Source organism: Ochlerotatus camptorhynchus, unplaced genomic scaffold (assembly GCF_037179485.1).
Source record: "Ochlerotatus camptorhynchus isolate MF236.1 unplaced genomic scaffold, CSIRO-AGI_Acam_v1.1 ptg000266l, whole genome shotgun sequence".
Taxonomy (NCBI): domain Eukaryota; kingdom Metazoa; phylum Arthropoda; class Insecta; order Diptera; family Culicidae; genus Ochlerotatus; species Ochlerotatus camptorhynchus.
The window spans coordinates 3,417,088-3,440,354 of record NW_027040756.1 but is presented as its reverse complement, the minus strand read 5'-3'; the positions used below and the strand labels follow the sequence as shown (position 1 = coordinate 3,440,354).

At 39.8% G+C, this 23,267-nt stretch overlaps 2 protein-coding genes across 2 annotated transcripts; one reads left to right on the top strand and one right to left on the bottom strand.

The window, feature by feature from the left end:
- The first annotated feature begins 2,203 nt into the window (after nucleotides 1-2,203).
- LOC135705399 (zinc finger protein 593 homolog) lies at nucleotides 2,204-2,920 on the top strand. The gene has a single exon (XM_065227121.1). It carries the CDS (start codon nucleotides 2,303-2,305, stop codon nucleotides 2,807-2,809), a length of 507 nt encoding a protein of 168 aa, XP_065083193.1. The 5' UTR covers nucleotides 2,204-2,302; the 3' UTR covers nucleotides 2,810-2,920.
- LOC135705393 (methionine aminopeptidase 1) lies at nucleotides 2,823-22,157 on the bottom strand. The gene is made up of 4 exons (XM_065227114.1): nucleotides 21,790-22,157; nucleotides 21,095-21,683; nucleotides 20,889-21,028; nucleotides 2,823-3,293 (listed from the first exon to the last, which is right to left on the bottom strand). The coding sequence occupies exons 1-4, from the start codon at nucleotides 21,962-21,964 to the stop codon at nucleotides 3,061-3,063; spliced, it is 1,137 nt and encodes a 378-aa protein (XP_065083186.1). The 5' UTR covers nucleotides 21,965-22,157; the 3' UTR covers nucleotides 2,823-3,060.
- Between the last annotated feature and the right edge of the window lie 1,110 nt (nucleotides 22,158-23,267).

The following is a 23,267-nucleotide window of genomic DNA, read 5'->3' as shown; positions in this document are numbered from 1 at the left end:
TATGTTTGATTTGATTCGCTATGAAAATTTGACAGATAACATCAGGGGTGTGTGGATTCATGCAGAACATGCAAGGGTGAGTGAAATAGCTTGGGACTGCTTGGGACCGTTGTTCTAGTACTGAGTGAGCCAAAAATAATAATGATTTTCTTCGGGACCCAGTGGTCATTGAAATATTCAATGTGTTATGTCTGTTTGTCTGTGGCTGAACTGTATCGTTGGGTCGAATCTCTCGTTCCTTTTTTGACAACAATAACGAGTGCAAGTGAAAGGCTGAAGTCAATATTAAGTAAAAAGAATTGAAATTTTGGGTATTTTTTTTTCTCCATGAATACGAAACTATCGATTTGAAATTGGCTCACTACTTGACTAGCCTATTGCTCCCAAGCAAATCGATTAACGTACCCCATTCTAGTGAAAATTCTAGTACTACACAATGTTTTTTTTTTGATTCGCTATAAAAGTTTGACAGATAAAATGAGGGGTAAGTTGAATTTCCTATGTTTGGAGGGGTGAATTGATTAGCTTGGGACCGAAGATAGTACCAGAGCCGAGACCAGAGCTGAGCCAAAAAGTAGAGCCCCTTTCTTCGGGACCAACTAGTCTTAGAGTTACCTCTATAGCTTAGTATACAGATCGAAGCGAAACGAAAATTGAAGCACGCGAAAAATCATGAAATTTCGCTAGCGAAAAAGGTTGTGAAAAAATGTTTGTGGAACATTTTCCAGTTTCCTTTTTTCGCAGTGTGAAACGAAATCGGTCAGTTTACACCTCCGGTGAAGTGAAATTCTGACAGATACGCTCTTTCTCGAAACGTCAACTTTTCGCTTACCTGCTGCTCTTTTCGCTAGCGCTGCATGCGCGAAAAAAAAATGAACGTAAGCGAAAAAGATACGATCCACAAAATAAGATTTCGCTGGATCGTATCTGTTTACAGTTCAAAGCGAAGCGAAATATTTGCCAATTGCGTTTTTTGCGCAGGTGAAAAATGTAGTATTTTGTATGAGATTTTCGCTTCGCTTAGATCTCTATACAGGCCTTATGGACGAACTGCTAGTTAGTGTTGCAAAACGAGCATGCCTTCACCATGGTGCTTTTTTGCGGTGGAACTCTCGTCAACAGCTGGAATGTGAACACATGAAAATCATGTGGAATTTTACATGGAAATTCGCCAATAAAAATGTGTTGAATTTTATGAGTGTACCTTATAGTCGATCGACATATTGACCTTAAGCTCAATCAATGTAATGTTCTGGTCATTGTAGACATAGCTTTTGCGGATCCGTATGATCATGAATTGATTCCGATCAGCTGCCCCAGGTCGGATTTCTCACAGACAGGTAGAATTCAGAATTGGAATGGAAATCAGTTCCCGCTGCTGAGTGAACGTTCTATCCGGTAAACAATATAAGTTTTATTTTATAAAGAAGTTTATTTACCTGTTTGTTAAATTGAAGACTGGAAAAAGAACCACTACACACACACAAACAAACAAAATGTTGCTTTAAAAATAATGCATGATCAAATTAAAAGTTTCCCAAATTTCGTAGTTTCAACTATGAAATTTTTCAAATGTAAACATATTTTTTTGGTTTAAAAGTGTTTCTTTCACTTTCCTAATTGATGTGTTTTGATTTTCAGCAGCCTCGTCAGACTCGCCGGAAAGCAAGGCTACTCCCATTATCACCATCACCAACTGTCGAGCCAACTGTATATTTGCGTAAAACGTTATATTACACAACCGATGGATTGACCTGGTTGCAGCAGTTTGGATGTAATATTCAACAAATTTTTTTTCTGTGTAACTGACTTTTGTTTTGAAAGCTAAAGAACTTATATCAAAAAGATCCAACGAAAACTTTTAATTCTACCAATGGATTTTTTTCAATTTTACTAACGATAATTTTTTTGTAGAATGAGCACCATTGCATTTTTTTAATTATACCGAATGATTTCTATGCCTAGCGGATCTAGCATATGTTGAAATCAAATTGTCAAATCAATTCAATGTATAAAAATTGTAGAACCATAAACTGGTTAATTTAAAATCATTTTTTGTTTTGTCATATTTTGAGTGATTCACTGACTCAAATTTGGGTAGTTTAGAAAAAGCGTGTTTGATGAGTTCAGTCACAGGGATGTTAATTATCCGTGCCGCAAACGTCAAAAATTATCAAAACCATCAAAACAATCCACACCGAAAGAAACGTGCTTCTTTTTTGTTCGGTGGTCACTCGGATATACGACCGTATTTTGGATTTAGTATTTTTCCTGGGACAGTTCCGTAAAACAGAAATTCAAAATGCCGTACGCCCGAAAGAAGATGCACGATGGCGACACTCATCTGCGCCGGCGGTGGCGACTGCGAAATCGCAAGAAGGATCTGGACCAGATCGATTTGGATCTGCAAAAAAGCTCGGACCAGCTGCTCAACCAGGAGGTTGATTTGGAGAAACCGGGATTCGCTCAGTTCTATTGCATTCACTGTGCCACCCACTACATCAACGACCGAGCCATGCAGGATCATTTCCGCACCAAGGTCCACAAGCGACGTCTGAAGGCGCTGGAAATCGAGCCGTACACGGTGGAGGATTCCCTACGAGCTGCCGGAAAGGGAAGTTTCGTTCAACCACAGAAGCGCAAGATGGAGACACAACCCTCGAAGCAGGATTACGCCGAAGGAAAACGGGTCAAGGTGGATGTCATGATCGAAGAGGAGAAACCGGCGAAGCAGAACTTGTCCAGGGCTCCCAAGTATGACGGACAGTTTAAGAAGATTATGGATGATCTAACGACTCCGGCCACTTAGCAATGAAACACGGTTGTCCTGTAGGATCAGGTAAGTTAGTTTTAATGAACATTATTTTTTTCTTCTGTATATTACACAAAAAAATCCGTTTCAAACATAGTGGATGGTTTTTTTTTTTTGTAAAGTTGGGGACAATTTCTATTGCTTCTTGGTAGGACTAAAAGAAAGCACTGTTATGATGATGACTAAAGATGAACAAGAATCTAACGCGAATCAAATTGGTTTGGCGTTGCTGTCTGGTTGTTGGTTCCCTAAAGTTTGTCCATGAAGTGAGGCAGTCCGTTGGCATTCCTCCGCAGTGTTAGAATATCGCAGCCCGTTTCGGTGACCAGCAGCGTTTGCTCGAACTGCGCCGAGTATAGGCCGTCAGCCGTGACAGCGGTCCAGTCATCCGGCCAGGATACGTCGCGCCAGGATCCCTCGGAGATCATGGGCTCGATGGTGAAACAGTGGCCGGGTTTCATCACGCCGACGGCATTGTTTTCTGTGAAAGGAAGCGGGAGATTGGGGTTTAGAGTAAATTGTGTGGGTGCTTTAACGGATTTCCCATACAAAAGCAATATATTTATAAGATATTTTACAAAGTCACTATTTCCCAAATAAAAATCAGTCGTGACTTTTTCACAACCAATATACTGTCTTTCTACGCAAAAAAAGTCCAGCGGACTCGAAAAATAAAGTAAGATTTTGGAGTTAGGAAACTTTTCAAGGCTAGTTTGGAGACGATTTTCAGAATTATCAAAGGAATTAATATGAAAAAGAAAAAACTTTGACGTAATTCTACATATGGATAACACCAATATATTGTAAAGAAGAATTCCAAGGTGAACACTATGAAAATCTCATGAAAATTTCGATGACGATGTTTACTTTCCGTGTAAATTAAGGATGACATAGAGATAACTCAAATAAAAGTAATCATTTGACAATCTGAAAATATTTACTTAACATCAAACTGTCCAACATTAGACTCTATTCAACTATGGTGAATGCACAGTTTGAAACTCTGGGCAGAACAGAACTTCAAGGGAGTTCGACTTAAACTCCAAAATAATTTAAGCAACGAATTCTATGGTGATAATGCGAAACACTACAGGTAGGATAAGATGGGGCAAGATGGGTCATCTACCTAATTTATAAATTTTATTGATTGTCTACATCGACCGGCTTAATGTAGCCCCAATGCTGATTTTGAAAAAGCAAACCATCATTGGGGTTGTATTGAACCTGACAATCAAATAAATCGCTATCGCTGGGTGTTGGGAAACAACCACAATACTCGCCACGGTGCTGCTATCGGGATTAAAGCAACTCTTCCCTGCACCACCATACCGCTATCTACTGTGCTACAATCCGCTTGCAATCACTGTAATCTCTGTCTAATTTCCCAGTCAGAAGATCCCTGGACTTAAAGGTAAGACCTACTCTCCTCCATCGACGGCCCAATACTTCTTCTAGGTGATGTAAACGGCCCTCACCAAGCATTGGCAGCTCTCTAAAAAAAACAACAGCCGATGTCCTGGAAGCGACTGAAACCGTTGATCTAACTCCTCGTAATGATGGATTCCAGCGACCATCACCCCATCGAAATCCGACTCGACTGTAGACCAACCGAAGCCTTCCGTAGACCAAGCTGGATCTACAATCAAGCAGATTGGACAAGTTATCAAAAGGCAATCAGCGTTACCTGCAGCTAATCCGACCAACCTCTCAGACTACATTGGTTTAATTCAAGCTTCCAAATGCTCATTACAGGCCGGATTTGATTATCCGGGGCTCGATTATCCGGAGGAAATGGCTCGATTATCCGGAGTTTTATTTTTTTACCTATCTTGCAAATTATTTTTCATAAACCGCTTGGAAAACCGACTTTCGATCCGAGGACGAGTAACATACATCGTTCGATTCAGTCTGACAAGATCGGGAAATGACTATAGGTACCGTGCCAGCACCATATTTGACGCGTCCCTAATGATGACGCACTCGTCTAATCTTCACGGTAACCAGCGTAAACACATTAATGAGTAAAAAAATACACATTTTTTATATTTATATGCAGTTGTCAAAAAATGTGTAAATTTGGAGATCTTAAAATGTGTAAGAAAATACACATTTTAAGAATGAAGTACCAGTCAAAAAATGTGTATTTTTATACTCATTAATGGGTAAAAAAAACTTCAAACTTTGCTGTATCCTGCGTAAACAAGACGCCATTTGTATATATTTCCTGTTTAACGGAAAATGAAGGAACTATGTTCCAAGCTGGACAGTGCAACGATGGACATACTAGACGGTAGGTGATTAATACTATTTTCATAATTAAGTTTTAGAAAAAAAAATCATTCAATGTCCGGTGTCTCGCTTGCTTGCTTCATACTGATTTTTGTTTTTTTCCTTGATTTGTTTTTCTGTGCTGAGCACCAATGCTACTGACGACAGGAAGGCAGCTCCCACACCTGGATCCTTCCCGTTCGATCCATCAACTCATGAACCGGGGACCAATGGCTTTACTTCCGTTTCGGAGGAAGGCGTGATTCTCGGCGTGATCAGAGATTTTATGCCTCAGAACATCCCAGCGGTGCCGACTGGAATTGAATCCAGGCCAGCTGGGGTAAGAGGTAATCACGCTTATCTCTACACCACCGGCGCCACTACTGATTTTTTGATGGCATTCCTTTTTTTTTAATAAAATATTATTTTATTCGAGCAATCTTTATTTTATCATTGACACAAATAAGAAAAGTCCGAAGTTAATAAAAAACCATGCGCACCCATTATATTTAAGTTCTAGAAATGATTACTTATTACACATTTCGCCGTAAAAACCGTTCTTGAAAAATGTGTAAAAAATACACTTCTATTGACGTTTGCTGGGTTTACACATAAATGTGTAAACGTAATTTACACATTTTATGAGTAGGCCCCTTTTTTCACGAAATGTGTGAAATTTTACACATTAATGTGTTTACGCTGGTTACCGTGTTTATCGCATCTCGATTTTGACAAGATATTTTTTTAAACGTTGTTACATCAACATCCCTAGAGCACAGGAACTAATACTTGCAGAAGTAACATTTCAAAAATAATTATTGAAAATAGCCAAACATTATTGAGTGCGTCGATTTAAGAACCGCTTCGAATATGGTGCCTCCACGGTATTTAAGTGTTTGTGTTCCTTTGTTAAGGCCGGCGCACAATAGATACGTTTTCGGGTTTTTTGACAGATAATGCATGGGCTAACTGTCAAAAAAGCTGAAAACGTATCTATTGTGCGCCGGCCTTTACAAAATCCGAAAGGAATCGAACATAATAATCATGTGTCACAACAACATACAAAAACTGAATCCCATGATGGTCCGTTCACTAATTACGTCACGTTTCAGGGGGGGGGGGGGGGAATGGCAACCGAACAAAAATTTTGAAGATCCGTAAAAAAATGTAGCAAATGTACCAAAATGTACCCTCCGTTACTCGCTCTGTTGTACTTTGTACAACACACATGAGTTTTCCATTGCCATTTTGTTGCTAAGTTACCAATCGATCTGAAACCAACGAGTATTCCTCCAAAAACTTGTTTTGATCTAAACAAGCTAAACTTTGATTACAGTAAACACCTAAAAAATGCGGATAATAGGGAAAATGTAAATGGAAACCGCGAAAACTGTGCCCATACTACGTGGGATTTTACTTAATTGATTACAACATGGAATATATCAAGATTCTGACAAGATAGAAAGTTACTGTCTCTGACAAAGTTGTTCAGGAGATCATCAAGGGGTAGGTCACTCCGCACAGCAATCTTGGGTCATCTTTTTTGTCAGTGTGCCGCAAGTATGCCGATTGTGCCGGTCATAGAGCAAGCTGCTATTGTTTGTAAAACACCCATCCCGGCAACCCGGTATTTCTGACACCTTGAATGTTTTGGTTTGAAATCGTATTGAGGATGACGCGGGAAGTGGCGAGTGTGCGAAATTTCGGTGTTTCGGGATCCATAGGGTAATAAAAATCCTGTGTTTTAGTGTTTTATAATGCCCTCAAAGGCAGACCAGAAACCTAGCCGGTGGGGAGCATTGTTGGAGACCGACTATAGAGGGTGATGAATAGACTTTGTTGGCGAACCTGGATGAAGTGGCGGTCGACACGGTGAACAGGGCAGCAGCAAAGCAGGAACGAAACCAGTACCAGTGGTCAGCGAAGCAGGAACAAACGGGGCAACTAGTGGCACAATTCGTGGAGTACTTTTCTTCCTTGCAGTGAGGAACACGAGAAAGGTTTTGTGTGTGTTTCGATAAAGACCAATTTAATACTGATTTAAAGAGGGTCAACCGATCATTATCTTCCCTAACTGGTTGAGTTCGGGGTTTATTTGGCACGATCGTGAAGCGATCCGATTTAAAGGAGATAATGATATAGAGTGATAAGCTAGTCTACCTACTCTCGTATCTTATCGTTTGGCTCATTATTGATTGGAGGTATAACAATTCAATTTTTAATGGGGTTCTAATTAAGGAATACAAATTTCAACAGTGTTCACCTACTTATTAAGTTCTTCAACAGACTTCTTTAGTTTGTTTTGTGGGAGTTGCAGCATTATTTGAATTAGGGGAACTAATGAGGCCTGATTAACTGCCTCTTTCTCTTGAGCCCACTCTGGAACCTACATTTCGTATTTAGATCTATAAGTGAACTGCTGGTCTGAGTTCCTCTAGTATATTCAATTAGAAGATGTTCCTGAACATACAGTCAAACAGCACGTAATGTTCTGAACAACTTCAATGACAGTTGTCCAGCAGTGCTCCCATTTTATTTACAACAATCTAATGCCTACGAGATTGTGCCGAAGGTATGATGAAAATGTGCCGATGGATGTTCCCAAGATGTGCGGAATATAATTTTGACACAATGTGCTAAGTGACTTACCCCTTGGAGATCATAGCCTTGTCGCTGGCGGACAGTAGTTCAGAATTTTCTCACTACGTAGCGCTAGTATACATGTGAAATTCTCGCATGTGATATATCTCGAGATCCTGACCAAATAAAAAGTTACTGTCTTTCACAAAGTTTTTCAGGAGATCAAAGCCTATTGCTTGGTGCTCAATAGTTCAGAATTTGCTCACTACGCGACGCTAGTATACACATGAAATTCTCATATAAAATATCACGAGTTCCCAACCAGATAGAAAGGTACTGTCTTCGGCATAGTTGTTCAGGATGTCAAGGCTTTTTCGCAGGTGACAGTAGTTCAGAGTTTTCTCACTTTGCGGCGCTACTATAGCTGTGAAACTCTTGCATATAAAATATCTCTAGATCCAGACCAGATAGAAAGTAAATGAGTTAACAACGGAGTCACCCCAGCGTCAACACTTAAGAAGTCACCGGCACCGGCAGCACCAACGGGCACCTGCACCGAGACAGTAAAGTCAGCATTATCACCACGCGGCAACAGCCACATGGACGGATCGAGTACCAGCACCACGACGGACTACGTGACTGGAAGACCATCGTCGTTGCTAGGTGCTAGGTCAGCTGTTTTAGGGAACAGGCAATGGTAGCTAGGTGTTCGACAGGATTTAATAAAGACATTATTGTTAGAACCATCGACGAGTGTAGTTCGTAGTTTAGTTTTTAAAAACCCGAAATTCCGTAAAACGGTTTTAAGTGGCGCAGTCGGCGCGGATTTTTCGAGGTAATCTTCCCCCGCGTTAGTGCATTCGCGAGTGAACATCGCGCGATTAGTGAGGAAATACTCTGGAAAACCCGCAGCAACCTACAGCGAGTGGATATCGCCAACAAACTAAACGTAAGTTATTTTTAATTATACTCTAATCAATCTAATTGACGAGTAAGAGCTCTCTTGATAAAAATAAGAGCCTTACTCTGAAGCAAAAAAAGATAAACCCTACTAATTAAGAGAGTACTCGCCCGGACCCACTGTAAGCGACACTCTAATATCACAAAAATTTCACTAACGTAAAACATCAAACCCAATAAAACAAACGCTAATCAGTTCGAGGAAATAAGTAGTGCAAGTGAATCAGAGTGAAGTGATTTTTTTTTTAAGATTATGCCGGAAACAAGACAGAAACGCTTTATGCAGCAGCGTGAGAATCTAACATCAGAATCTGACGCTGATGCACAAAACGGAGCCGCCGCGATAGCTCAAAGCGACCCAAATGAACTTGATGCTACTCTGTTAACATCAGAGAATGAAAATTTACTAGCTCTGCTGCAAAATGCTGAAGCCGAAATAGGAGATAAAAACCGGCAACTGAGAAGCTTGAGAGATCAGTTAGCCGATAGGCGACAGCCACAAGTGGAAAATTCGGAGGCAATTTTGAAATCCCTACAAACGCCCCAAATCCTCCGGGACCTACCATGTTTCGATGGTAGTCCAATCAAGTTGAATAGCTTTATCACAGCTATCGACAATCTAATGCCGATGCTTCGCCGTGCACAAGGCAGTCCAATTTGGAATGTATGGATGCAAGCCATCCGATCAAAAATTACCAATGAGACTGATTCAGTACTAGAGCTGTACGGAACCGAGCTAAATTGGGAGGACATAAAGTCCACCTTGACTACACATTTCCACGATAAGCGTGACGAAATATCTCTTACGGGAGATATGTTTAAATTAACCCAAACAAATTCAGTTGAAGAATTTTATGGGAATTTTTCACATTCAGTTTCAATGCTCGTTAATTTGCTAAAGCTGAGCGAGCAGAATAATGATGTGATTTCAGCCAAGAAAACTTTCTATCAAGAACTTGGTTTGAAAGTGTTTTTGTCTGGATTAAAGGACCCCCTTGGTCCAATTATCCGAGCGCAATCACCTAAAAATTTAAAAGATGCCCTTAGACTTTGCCTTGAAGAAGGAAACTACCATTATGTGAGAAATTATGTGCGTACCATCCCTCAAGTTCCCACAAAATCACAATCCACACTTCCTAAACAACTACCACCCCAGATTCCCATCTATAAATATCCTCAACAACAATTTCCTCAACGACAATATCCTCAACAACAATATCCTCAACCACAATAAGCAAGAAACCAACCACCGCCTAGACCATTTCCAAGATACCCACAAAATTTAACCCATCCACAAACAAACAGACCTTTTCCAACGGCGCAGAATCCATTCACTCCTAAACCTGTTCCTCCACATAACACCCCTGGACACCTATCTCCATCAATAAGGACACAGAAAATTAATTACAGAAACAGACCTAACTTCCATGAGCAAGAAGAATGCAGTCACGAGCACAGCTACTACCCAGAGTATGCTGATAACTATGATTGTTATTATTATGACTATGGCGCATCTCATATGAATTATGAACAACAACCAACAACGTATGATTCTCAATCACACGTCTCGACGGAAGAACTGACCGATTTGCCAGCAGCAGAAAATTCAAACACAGCTTCGCACAGTGTGTCAACGACACTTTCCAATCAGCTCGATCAACTATCTATTGACGACCTAAATTTTCAAGTGGTGGGAGACTCAGGACAAATGACGTGAACAATTTTATTCCTACATATCAAGAAAACACGTAAACTATAAAAATTGCAGATCCACCAAACCTACAACTGTGAGGAATGTCAGTGGATCACACATAGTGGATAAATTTGTGGAATTTAATCCTTTCCCACAAATTCCCAACACCACAAAACAAACCTTTTTAATATTCGACTTTCACCCATTCTTCGATGACCTTATAGGCTACGAAACCTTGAAAAATTTGCATGTAGATATTATTACTTCTACTAACGAGCTAAAATTTCCGACAGGCAGAGTAGCCATGAATCGTAAATACCCCGATGTAAAGTCGCTATATTTAAACGCTCACGAAACTAAGCCAGTCAGTTTGCAGACAGAAGTAATTGGAGATTTCTTCTTGGAAAACGATCTCGCAATCGCTTCGGACGTTTTCATTCATTCTGGACTGTACACTGCAGACAGTGGCTATGTCCAAATATTTATTACGAATTATTCATCTGAACCATGCAAAGTTGCTTTAACCCCCGACATCATAAAACCGGAAATAAACAACTTTGAAACAGGAACTCCGGATAATTGTCTCGCTGATGAGCCAAACCTGAAGAAAACTTTTTTCGATCAGTTGAGAATTAACCATCTCAATACTGATGAAAGAAATAAACTCTTAAAGGTCATTGCTCAACACGAGGACATATTTTTCACGAAGGATATGAAACTTTCATTTACAAGTGCGATTAAGCACATTATAACTACGAAAGATGACCTACCTATTCACGTGAAATCATACCGCTACCCTTTCTGTCATAGAGAAGAGGTAAAGCGACAGATTTCCGACCTTTTAGATCAAGGAATTAAGACAATCAAGTAGCCCCTGGACTTCTCCCGTGTGGATCGTCCCAAAAAAATGGACGCCAGCGGCAAGAGAAAGTGACGCGTGGTAATTGAATACCGCAAGCTGAATGAGAAAACGATCGACGATCGTTATCCCATTCCTAACATAACAGACATCCTTGACAAACTGGGACGTTGCATGTACTTTACAACCCTAGATCTCGCCTCTGGATTCCACCAGGTCGAGGTTGATGAGAAAGACATTCCCAAGACAGCATTCAGTGTTGAAAACGGACACTATGAATTTTTGCGAATGCCTTTTGGGCTGAAAAATGCACCTTCGATGTTTCAGCGTGTTATGGATAACGTGTTACGGGAGCACATTGGTATCACATGTCTTGTGTACATGGATGATATCATCGTGTTTTCCACGAGTCTAAAGGAGCATACTGACAATTTAGCGAAAATATTCAAGACACTGGAGAAACACAACCTGAAGACACAGTTGCCTATGAAGTTGCCTTCTTGGGCCACATTGTTACTCCAGACGGTGTGAAACCAAACCCAGATAAAATCCAGATAATCAAAGAGTGGCCACTGCCCTCAAATGAAAAGGAATTACGAGGTTTCCTAGGAATCCTAGGATACTACCGTAAATTCATAAGAGACTTCGCAAAAATTGCCAAGCCTCTGACAAATGCCCTAAGAAAAGGAGAAAGCATATCTCACTCGAAAGAGTTTGTTGATGCTTTCGAACAATGCAAAGGCATCCTGTCAGGAAGCAATATTTTGCAATACCCCGACTTTTCTAGACAATTCATTTTGACAACAGACGCCTCCAACTTTGCGGTCGGCGCTGTTTTATCACAAGGGACAATCGGAAGTGATAAGCCGATAGCTTTCGCTTCCAGAACCTTGAACAAATCTGAAGAAAAATACTCTGCAATAGAGAAAGAACTCCTAGCAGTAGTATGGGCCTGCAAATATTTTTGGCCTTACCTTTACGGTAGAAAGTTCATTCTTTATACCGACCATAAGCCGTTAACATACGGACTTAACTTGAAAGACTCCAATAATAGATTAGTACATTGGCGTCTAGCACTGGGCGAATTCGACTATGAAATTCGTTACCGCCCAGGCAAACAGAATATAGTGGCAGATAATTTGTCTCGAGTTCGAAACGAACTCAATGTCAATGAATCTACAACGTCGTCATCTGATTTCTCTGCATCGTCTGAGATGACAGTTCACTCAGCCGACACAGACGATTCGGAATTTATTAAATGCACTGAAATGCCAGTGAACGCATTCAGCAACCAAATGGTTCTCGTAATTGGTCCCGATGCCCAGGACACTTACGAAGAAATTTTCCCAAGGGTTTATCGAAGGACAATAACTAGACTTGCCTTCGGAGTACCCGTAATTTTCCACATGTTCAAAGATTACATGGACCTCAAAAGGACAAATTGTATTTACTGTCCTGAAAGCCTAATGAACATGATTCAAACTACATACAAAAACCATTTTTGTAGAGGAAAACCATTTAAGGCTTACTTCTCACAAAAGCTCCTTATAGACCTTCGAACACCAGAGGAACAAAACCTCATTATCGAACAGACGCATGATCGTTCCCACAGAGGTATTTAGGAAAATCATCAGCAGATTTCAAAAAGATTTTATTTTCCAAAAATGAAAATGAAAGTCAGAGATTATATCAAACTATGTGAAACTTGTCACAAAAATAAATATGACCGTCACCCATATAAAATTAAACTTGGCTCAACGCCAAACCCCAAAAGACCCCTCGATATCGTGCATGTAGATATTTTCATTGCTGAAAAAAAACATATTTTCTTTCATTTCTGCATAAATTCTCTCGGTTCGGCACATTGATACATATTAAGTCGCGGAATATTTTTTATGCGAGAAAAGGTTTAACCAAATTCTTCAAAACTTTTGAAACACCGCGTCAAATAGTATGTGATAATGAGCCAGCCATAAAGACTTCTTCACGACCTAAATATAGAAATATTTTTTACTCCTCCCAACCATAGCGAAAGCAACGGTACAGTTGAAAGATTCCACTCTACCATAACGGAAATCTTTCGGTGTATCAAGCCAAGCTATCTAGATTTAAGTACGAAGGAAATCTTTAATATTTCTTGCACACAATACAATAACACAATACATTCGGCCATCAAAATTAAACCGCGAGAAGCTTTCTACGGCCTGAAAGATGACCAAGATAGACCACTTAATATGGAAACGATGATTCAAAATCGTAACAAAGTTTATGACGAAATCATTTTGACTCATGATAAGTCGAAGAAACAAAACCTCAATTACCACAATAAAAACAGGGAAATTGAACCAGATTTCCAACCGGACGAAATCACATATAAAAAAGTGCAAGGGATAAAAAAAAGAAGACCAAAGCAAAGTATGCACCAGTCAAAGTCGTCGAAAACAACGGAAAATTACTTGTTGACGACTCTGACCGGGGTATACACAAAGATAATATTAAAAGAATTTAATACAACTTTATATTTTAATATGACACTATGGAACACACGGTCGGAATACCCTTCATATTCCTCATCCTCGCATTACCATCCTTATCCCACCAAACAATCCAAATCCATGACATAACCAACAACGCCGGAGCGTTGTTTCTTCAAAGGGGGGAGGGAAGAATAGTTGCTGGGTATGACAGGTTACTTCACATCATAGATTTTGAATAATTTGAAATGTCAATTCTAATCATTGAAAACGCTATAAGTCAACTAAAAAATTCGTCAAGTAATTTATCCGATATAATTAAACACAAACTCAAAGAAATCAAATTTATATGCAACACATTTCAAATTAACATACGGCCTGTTCATAAACTACGTAGACAGTTTTTTGGGATTCTTGACCTCCCCTCCCCCTGCGTAGACAGTTGTCCATACAAAAAATTTAAAATTTGTATGGGCCGTGGATAATTGTCAACCCCCCCCCCCCTAAACTGTCTACGTAGTTTATGGACAGCCCCATAGAAATAAAAGATCAATTGATATTTTAGGAACCGCAATCAAATACGTAACAGGCAATTTAGATGCCGACGACTTGAACACCATCAACAATAACTTAGACAAAATTAGGAAAACGGGTAACACATTGATTTTTGAAAATAATAGCCAAATCAAAATTAATTCCAAATTCGAGAACAGACTCAATATAATTAACGATAATATCAGAAAACAGGAAAATATCTTAAATACTATTTTGAAAAACGATGACTATGTCATAACGGAAAATCACAAAATAGCAATTATATTTCAATTAGATACCTTTATAGAAAATCTCAAAACCATAGAGTATGCAATTTTATTAGCCAAATTAAACATTATCAACAAATGTATAATGTCACCCAGAGAAATAGAAAGCGTAGTTCAGGAATTTCAAAGCCAGGGAATAGAAGTCAACGACCTAGACGACGCTAGCAGCTATATGACGACAACAGTACTCCACCGAAGAACATCCATCATCATCTGCGTAAACATCCCGAGACTAATCCCAACAACATATCAAAAAGTCATTGTCGAACCCCTGCCGCTGTTCAACCATACAGTGAAATTGACGCATAAGGAATTCCTCATCAACCCAGAGCAAATATTTGCCATCGTCTCACCATACCGAGGAAACGACAAAGTCACTATTTGCGAAAGAAGGCAACTAATCGAAACCAGTGATAGTCCCTGCGAAGCTCCACTACTACGGGGCCAACAAGGCCGATGTCCATTTTTGGAAAAACCCACATCATCAGAAACCAGAATGATAGCACCAGGAATACTTTTGGTGGTAACCATTCACCAAGACGTACCCATCAATAGTACCTGTGGCATCAAAGCCAAAATGCTAACCGGAATCCATCTGGTAACGTTCCGGAATTGCTCACTCTACATAAAAAATTAGCTGTTTAAAACTACAAAATTCATTTCGAACACCCAACAATTCTACCTCTCCAACTATCAAAAATAAGGACATTGCATATCGAAAAACACGTTAACCTTTCTGCTTTACACAAACTCCATTTGGAAAGCAGACATCAGCTAGAAACAGTGGACTTTAATCACAAGCTCGGATTTGCATCGCTTGGCATCATCATCACCTTCATGTCAGCAATATTGGCTTTCGGTTTCATCAAGTACTGGAAATTCACGAAGGAAGGAAATTGCTCGGGACGAGCAACACTTAAGGGGGGACGATTTAACAACGGAGTCACTCCAGCGTCAACACTTAAGAAGTCACCGGCAGCACCAACGGGCACCTGCACCGAGACAGTAAAGTCAGCATTATCACCACGCTGCACAGTGGCACGAATATGAATAAAGACGGTCAAAAATATTTTCTACCCTTTTTCGACGTTTTAGAGACTGGGTGCCTTGGGAGAAGTTGCTCAAAATTATAACTCGCATCTTTTGAAATACACACCTGAATAATATTTAAGCTAGTATTACACATCCAAATTCTAACTTTTTCCAGTTACGAGATAATGGTTCCATGTCTTGGACAAAGTTGCAGAGCAGTTGATTTCATGAACATTTGCTAAAGACACGAAATTTCTACATCATAACTCTGTAGAGCTATAATAGATTTTCTTTTAAGACTACCTTAATATTGGGTTTTTAAGTTAATTAGTGCTTTTTTTCAAATTTGATCAATTTATCATGTTCTAAGAAATTGTTGGCATCATTAAAATATACAACTTTGCTGAATACACCAATGCTTTTCATTGACATCAATGTGATATACAGCCCATCAAGCGTTTTTGTGATGTCATATTCAACGGCTCGAAAAGAGGGTGGGCGGGCCCTGGCGGGGTCTAAAACTGGTTGTATTTTGAAGATTACCTTATAAAATAGTACTTCTGAAAATTTCAGCGTTGGGTACTGAGGGGTACCTAGCCAAATCTCGATTCGAAAATGTCAATATTATATACAACCCATCGGACGGTTTTGTGACGCCATATTGAACGGCCCGAAAAGATGGTAGGCGGCCCCTGGCAGGGTTTAAAACCGATTGAATTTCGAAGATTACATTATAAAATAGTACTCCTGAAATATTCCGCGTTGGGTATTGAGCTATGAATCAATGATTTTAACCTACACATGTTTGAACTTGCAAATTATTAAAATTATTAAGCTTAATCTGGAGATGTATTTAATGGGTTTGTTCTTAATGTGTTTGTTCTTCAGTGTACCTACATTGATATGTACATTCATTGCAATATTGATACTCATATGTTGATAGTTGCAAATATTATAATGCAAGCTAATAATATTGGTATATTCTTTGCCCTTTATTATATACAATATGGACTAAAATATCGGTATAACTTTCAAGAAAACTAGAATAAATGATAAAATTCTGACTACGGTTCTAAAGGGTTCCAACTTTGAACTTTCCCACACCACCCTCTTTTCAGAACATGGAACGTGACTTCACAACAGATGTTTGAAACTTCCTCGTGCACATCGCTGAACGCTGCTGCAGATGACTATTTTGGGCTTGACGTTTTGGCGATAGCAAAGAGCGATAGAGTTTATTTAATTATCTAGGTGTGATTTTTTTCACGAACAACTTTTTTTTTTTTTTGCTTTATTATAGAGACTTTCAGCCTGTAGCTGGTTCGTCTCTTTACGAACAACTTGTATTGAAGTTGTGGTTCAAAATGAATTCATTCAATCTTTGTCGGATTTAATTGTTCAAAGTGTGGGCGGAGCAGATTCATGGAAAGCGCGATGTCAAATATTATCGAAGATAGTCAGGTAAGGAGTAATTCAAACATATTTTTTTTTCAATATTGGCATACTCAAAATATCAAAGTTCAGAATATGCAGTTGATGTACAAACCCATTGATAACATTTCAAGATAATGCAATTTTTATATAGTTGTAAATTGTATCATGAGTAAGTAGCACACTCGTAGCACACATTGGTTTATAACTTGTACTAAATATATATAAACGAGATTTGACTAGGTACCCCTCGGTACCCAACGCTCAAATTTTTAGGAGTACTATTTTATAAGGTGACCTTCCAAATACAATCAGTTTTCGACTATATCAGGGCCCGCCTACCCTATTTTCGAGCCATTGAATATGACGTCACAAAAACGCATGATGGGGTACATATAACATTGACTATTTCGACTCGAAATTTGACTAGATACCCCTGGAAACCCAGCACTGAACTTTTCAGGAGTACTATTTTATAATGTAATCTTCGAAATTCAATCGGTTTTAAACCCAGCCAGGGGCCGCCTACCATCTTTTCGGGCCGTTCAATATGGCGTCACAAAACCGTCCGATGGGCTGTATATAATATTGACATTTTCGAATCGAGATTTGGCTAGGTACCCCTCAGTACCCAACGCTGAAATTTTCAGAAGTACTATTTTATAAGGTAATCTTCAAAATACAACCAGTTTTAGACCCCGCCAGGGCCCGCCCACCCTCTTTTCGAGCCGTTGAATATGACGTCACAAAAACGCTTGATGGGCTGTATATCACATCGATGTCAATGAAGAGCATTGGTGTATTCAGCAAAGTTGTATATTTTAATGATGCCAACAATTTCTTAGAACATGATAAATTGATCAAATTTGAAAAAAAGCACTAATTAACTTAAAAAACCAATATTAAGGTAGTCTTAAAAGAAAATCTATTATAGCTCTACAGAGTTAAGATGTAGAAATTTGGTGTCTTTAGCAAATGTTCATGAAATCAACTGCTCTGCAACTTTGTCCAAGACATGAAACCATTATCTCGTAACTGGAAAAAGTTAGAATTTGGATGTGTAATACTAGCTTAAATATTATTCAGGTGTGTATTTCAAAAGATGCGAGTTATAATTTTGAGCAACTTCTCCCAAGGCACCCAGTCTCTAAAACGTCGAAAAAGGGTAGAAAATATTTTTGACCGTCTTTATTCATATTCGTGCCACTGTGCGCTGCAACAGCCACATGGACGGATCGAGTATCAGCACCACGACGGACTACGTGACTGGAAGACCATCGTCGTTGCTAGGTGCTAGGTCAGCTGTTTTAGGGAACAGGCAATGGTAGCTAGGTGTTCGACAGGATTTAATAAAGACATTATTGTTAGAACCATCGACGAGTGTAGTTCGTAGTTTAGTCAAGACTTTTTGTCTGGTAAACAGTAGTTAATAATTTTCTCACCACGTGGCGTTAGTATACATGTACACTTCTCGCATATGCTATATCTCGAGATCCTGATCAGATAGAAAGTTGTTCAGGAGGTCAAGGTATTTTAGCTGGTGGACAGTAGTTCAGAATTTTCTCACTTCATGATTTTCTAGTATACATGTGAAATTCTCGCATATAAAATATCTCACGTTCTTGACCAGATAGAAAGTTACTGTCTTGAACAAAGTTGTTCAGGAGTTTAAAGCCTAGATTTTATGAGAAAATACTAAACTATTGTTCACCAGCCAAAAATGCTTTGACCTCCTGAACAACTTTGTCGAAGACAGTAACTTTCTATCTGGTCAGGATCTGGAAACAAACCACATGCGAGAATTTCACGTGTATTCTAGCGCTACGTAGCGAGAAAATTTTGAACTACTGTCCACTAGAGAAATCTATCTGATCAAAATCTCGAGATATTTTACATGTGAGAATGTCGCGTGTATACTAGCGCCACGTAGTGTGACAATTCTGAACTATTGTGCACCAAGCAATAGGCATTGACCTGATGAACAACTTTTTCGAAGACAGTAATTTTTACTTGTTCAGAATCTCGAGCTTAGCATACGCGAGAATTGTACACGTTTACTAGCGCCATGTGGTGAAAAATTTCTAGGCTACTGCTGTCCACCAGCCAAAAAGTCTTGACCCCCTGAACAAGTTTGCCGAAAACAGTAACTTTCTATCTGCTCAGGATCTCGAGCTATTGTATATGCGAGAATTGCATGTGTATACTAGCTCCGAGTAGGGAGAAAATTCTGAACAACTGTCCACCAACGAAAAGATCTTGACTTCCTGAAAAACTTTGCCAAAGACATTTATCTTGTCAGGATCTAGTGATGTATCACATGCGAGAACTTAACATGTGTACGAGCACTACCTAGTGAGAAGATTTTGAACTACTGTTAATCAGCAAAAAAGCTATGATCTCCTGAACAGCTTTGGCTAAGACAGTATCTATCTGTCTGGTCAGGATCTCGAGATATTTTATATGAGAATTTCACGTTTATATTAGCGCCATGTAGTGAGAAAATTCGGAACTACTGTCCACCAGCCAAAACTACTTGACACCCTGAACAAGTTTGCCGAAGACAGTAACTTCTATCTGCTCGAGCTCGATCTCGAGCTATTGTATATGCGAAAATTGCATGTATATACTAGCGCCACGTAGTGAGAATTTACTAAACTACTCCACCAACGAAAAGATCTGGACTTCCTGAAAAACTTTGCCGAAAACAGTAACTTGTTATATGGTAAGGATCTAGAAATATTTTATATATGCGAGAATTTCATATGTATACTAGTGCCGCGAAGTGAGAAAACGCTGAACTACTGTCCACCAAAGAAAAGGCCTTGACCTTCTGAACAACTTTGTCGACGACAGTAATTTTCTATCTGGTCATGATCTCGAGATATATCACATGCTATAATTTCACATGTATTCTAGCGCTACGTAGTGAGAAAATTCTGCACTACTCTCCACCAGCGAAAAGATTATGATCTCTAGAACAACTTTGCCCAAGACAGTAATTTTCTATCTGGTCAGGATCTCGAGATTTTCCATGTTGTAACCAATTAAGTCAAATCCCACGTAGCACGGACACCGTTTACGCGGTTTCCATTCACATTTTATCTATTATCCGCATTTTTGTGGGTTAACTGTGATAAAATTTTAGCTTGTTTAGTTAAAAACAAGTTTTTTAATGAATACCCGTTGGTTTCATTTCCCGGCTGCAAAATGGCAATGGAAAACTCACACTGTTGTACAAAGTACAACGCGCGAGTACTCGTGTTATAAAAGTTGGCGCGAGTAACGGAGGGTTAAACAAGGCTGACAGCTTTTGATATGAGGGTTTAAATTTTACCGAACGTTCAGCTGTTGAAAGGTCGGTAAAAATTACTGAAGCCGGTAATAATTTCTAGTTGTATAGTTTTCGGGAGTTGGTGATTTTTGTTCCACAACCCACAGCACTAAGCATTTCTCCGATGTCTGTTAAAAATCTCGTTACTGTTCCCTTGTACGATCGATAGGTACTCGAGTATTGCTTTTTGGAATCCGATCTACAACGATGCCGATAGAATAGAATCGGTTCAATGTCGGTTGTTTTCTTCGTTTTACGCTTCGTAGATTGTACAAATTGGCTTCGACTGCCCAGCTACGAAAGCTGTTGTCAACTGATCACGGTGTTTATTAGAATAACATTTAAACAAACAAAAATCCGCATTCCCGAAACCTTTGAAACGCAGCCGAATATTTCTGTTTTTAGTGCATCGATTAGCGAAGTTTAACCCAATGCAAAACCCCCGTATTTTGCGAGTCACGTGACTCTCTGAGCAAATAAAATGGAGAGTCATCTCACACGAGATGACATATTATTGCCACCACACCGGTGAGAGGAAGCGCGGAATGAAAATGGAAATGTTCAAAGAATTTCAATTTCCCCCCACTTCCAATGTAAGGAAATTACACCTACAACTTCAATACTCACTGGCATAATGTGGCACATTCGGAGCGGTGTGGAACAGTCTATGGATGCCGTGTCCGCAGTAGCTCTTAACAACGCTGTATCCATGGGCATGGACGTGTTTCTGAATTACGTTTCCTATCTCACGGTAACGCTCTCCCGGCCTAAAAGATACAAACATATTATTCCCAACGTTTCAAACAAAACACAAATGCAACCATCGAACATACTTCACAATGGCAATCGCCTTCATCAGCGCCTCGTAGGTGATCTGCACCAGCTTCTTGTGCTGTTCCTTGACGTTACCGACGAAGAACGTCTCATTCAAATCCCCATGGAAGTTGCGATGATAAACCGTCACGTCAACGTTGCAAAGATCGCCGTCCTCCAGCGGGCGCATGTCCGGAATTCCGTGGCAAATCACTTCATTCACCGACGTGCAGCACGACTTCGGGAAGTTGTAGTAATTCAACGGACTCGGATAGCATTCTCTCTCAATGCAAGCCTCGTGCACGATCCGATCGATTTCGTCCGTCGTAACTCCCACGTCGCAGACGCGAGCAGCTTCATCTAAAACTTCCCGCCCTAGACGGGTTGCAACTCTCATGCCTTCCTCTTCTTCGTCATCCAAAATTTTGATCGTAGTGTTTCCTCTCAACGATTCCTCCGATTTGGAACGACCCTCCTTGTGATCGGCATAATCCGGGCGAGGAATACTAGCCGGAACCAGTCTCGGCTCCGACTGCGGGAAGGGTCGCAACTTACCGGTGAATGTGTAGTAAGGCCACGGATTGTACACGTTCTTATCCTCTTTACCCTCTGAAATAAACCGGCAAAAAAATGTAAACGGGGTTAATTGGATTATATCACCTTCCATTCCAAACATGACCGGTCGTCTGGTATTGAACCGAAATCGATTACTCACTCGCCAGCAGGTGAATCACCTTGTGTGCCTTCCAGGAACTCTTGAAGCAGTCCTGGCCGCAAAAGTACGATCCCTGGATGCCCATCTTGAGGCACACCGGACACTGGAGGGTGGCCGTTTTCTTACAATCCTCCGTTTCGCATTGATGCTGCATCTTTACGTCGTTCAATGGCATCTACCCTGCTGGTCAAATAGCAAAAATGCAAATTCCGGCTTAAACTTTGTGGCAAAAATGTCACACTACAAAGTCTTTTTATAGACAACAGGATTGATCCTATTTTTATATGAAACGCCACTGGTGTAGGGAGGAAACAAGAAAAAAAAATATCACGGCACGACGATTCGGAAGTGCCCGCGGTGGCGCAGAGTAACCAAAAACGCGGAGGAACTGTTTCTGTTTTGACTTTTGGTTTTGATAGAACTGAGATGAGAAGGCAAACGAGCTGTCATTAATTCTCATATCCAGCGTTGCCAGATATACCGATTTATCGGTATTTGTACCGATTTTCCAACTTCAAGCTGAACATTGCATTATGTAGTTTCTAAGTAACATTGACAGATTCTCTTCGTCAACTTTCTCTTTGTATCCCCACGGCCATGTAAAGGTAGTTTCAGCACACATATCGATACAAGAAGCTTTTATCTAGCATCTTATATGACAAACACAACAACAAACGGTGTGCTCAAGTTATTAACGAAAGAGAAAGTCGACGAAGAGAATCGTTCAATGTTGCTTAGGATCTAATGCAATGTTCAGCTTGACTTGATACCGATACCTCTGTCTGTTGCACGCAAGTTTGCCATAAGGCCGTTCGCAATGCTGTTGTATTTTATAAGGACTGTTTCAATTTGAAACTACACAGAAAAAAAAGTTGTTGAATAATACATCCAAACTGCTGCAACCAGGTCAATCCATGGGTTGTGTAATATAACGTTGTACGATGTACATCGATTTTGCGAACAAAATTACATCCATTAATGTAATATTGTATCTGCTTTTTGCTTTCAAAGTGTTTTTATGTTACTTCATACGCGAAGTTAGCGATTTTCAGAGTTGGTTGGAAATGCTAACATGAAGCTTTAGTGTGCTAATTTATTAACTAGAGAATGATCTTTAGAAGAGGGTAGGTGGATAGTTCCGTTAGAGTACGGCAGTATGAAAATTGAATAGAAGTTGAAAATGAGCGAAGGGCCATTAATGCGACAGTTTTTAAAGATAGACGCACATCTTTTGCCTAACGCGTATGATGTACGCAGAGATTTGAAGCATGTCTCCAAGTCTACAGCCAAAAAATAAACGTCCCTCTTTTCCTCATAAACTGACTGCGGCTGTGGAATAGTTCTAGCGACGTTTTCATCACTACCTAAAGCCACACTTTGAATGTAACAACTCAAGGCGGGAGTAGTAACCGTCAACAATGCTGATGATGGTACAGCACGCAACAACCACCCTACTGCCTTCTCTCTGAGATGACCAA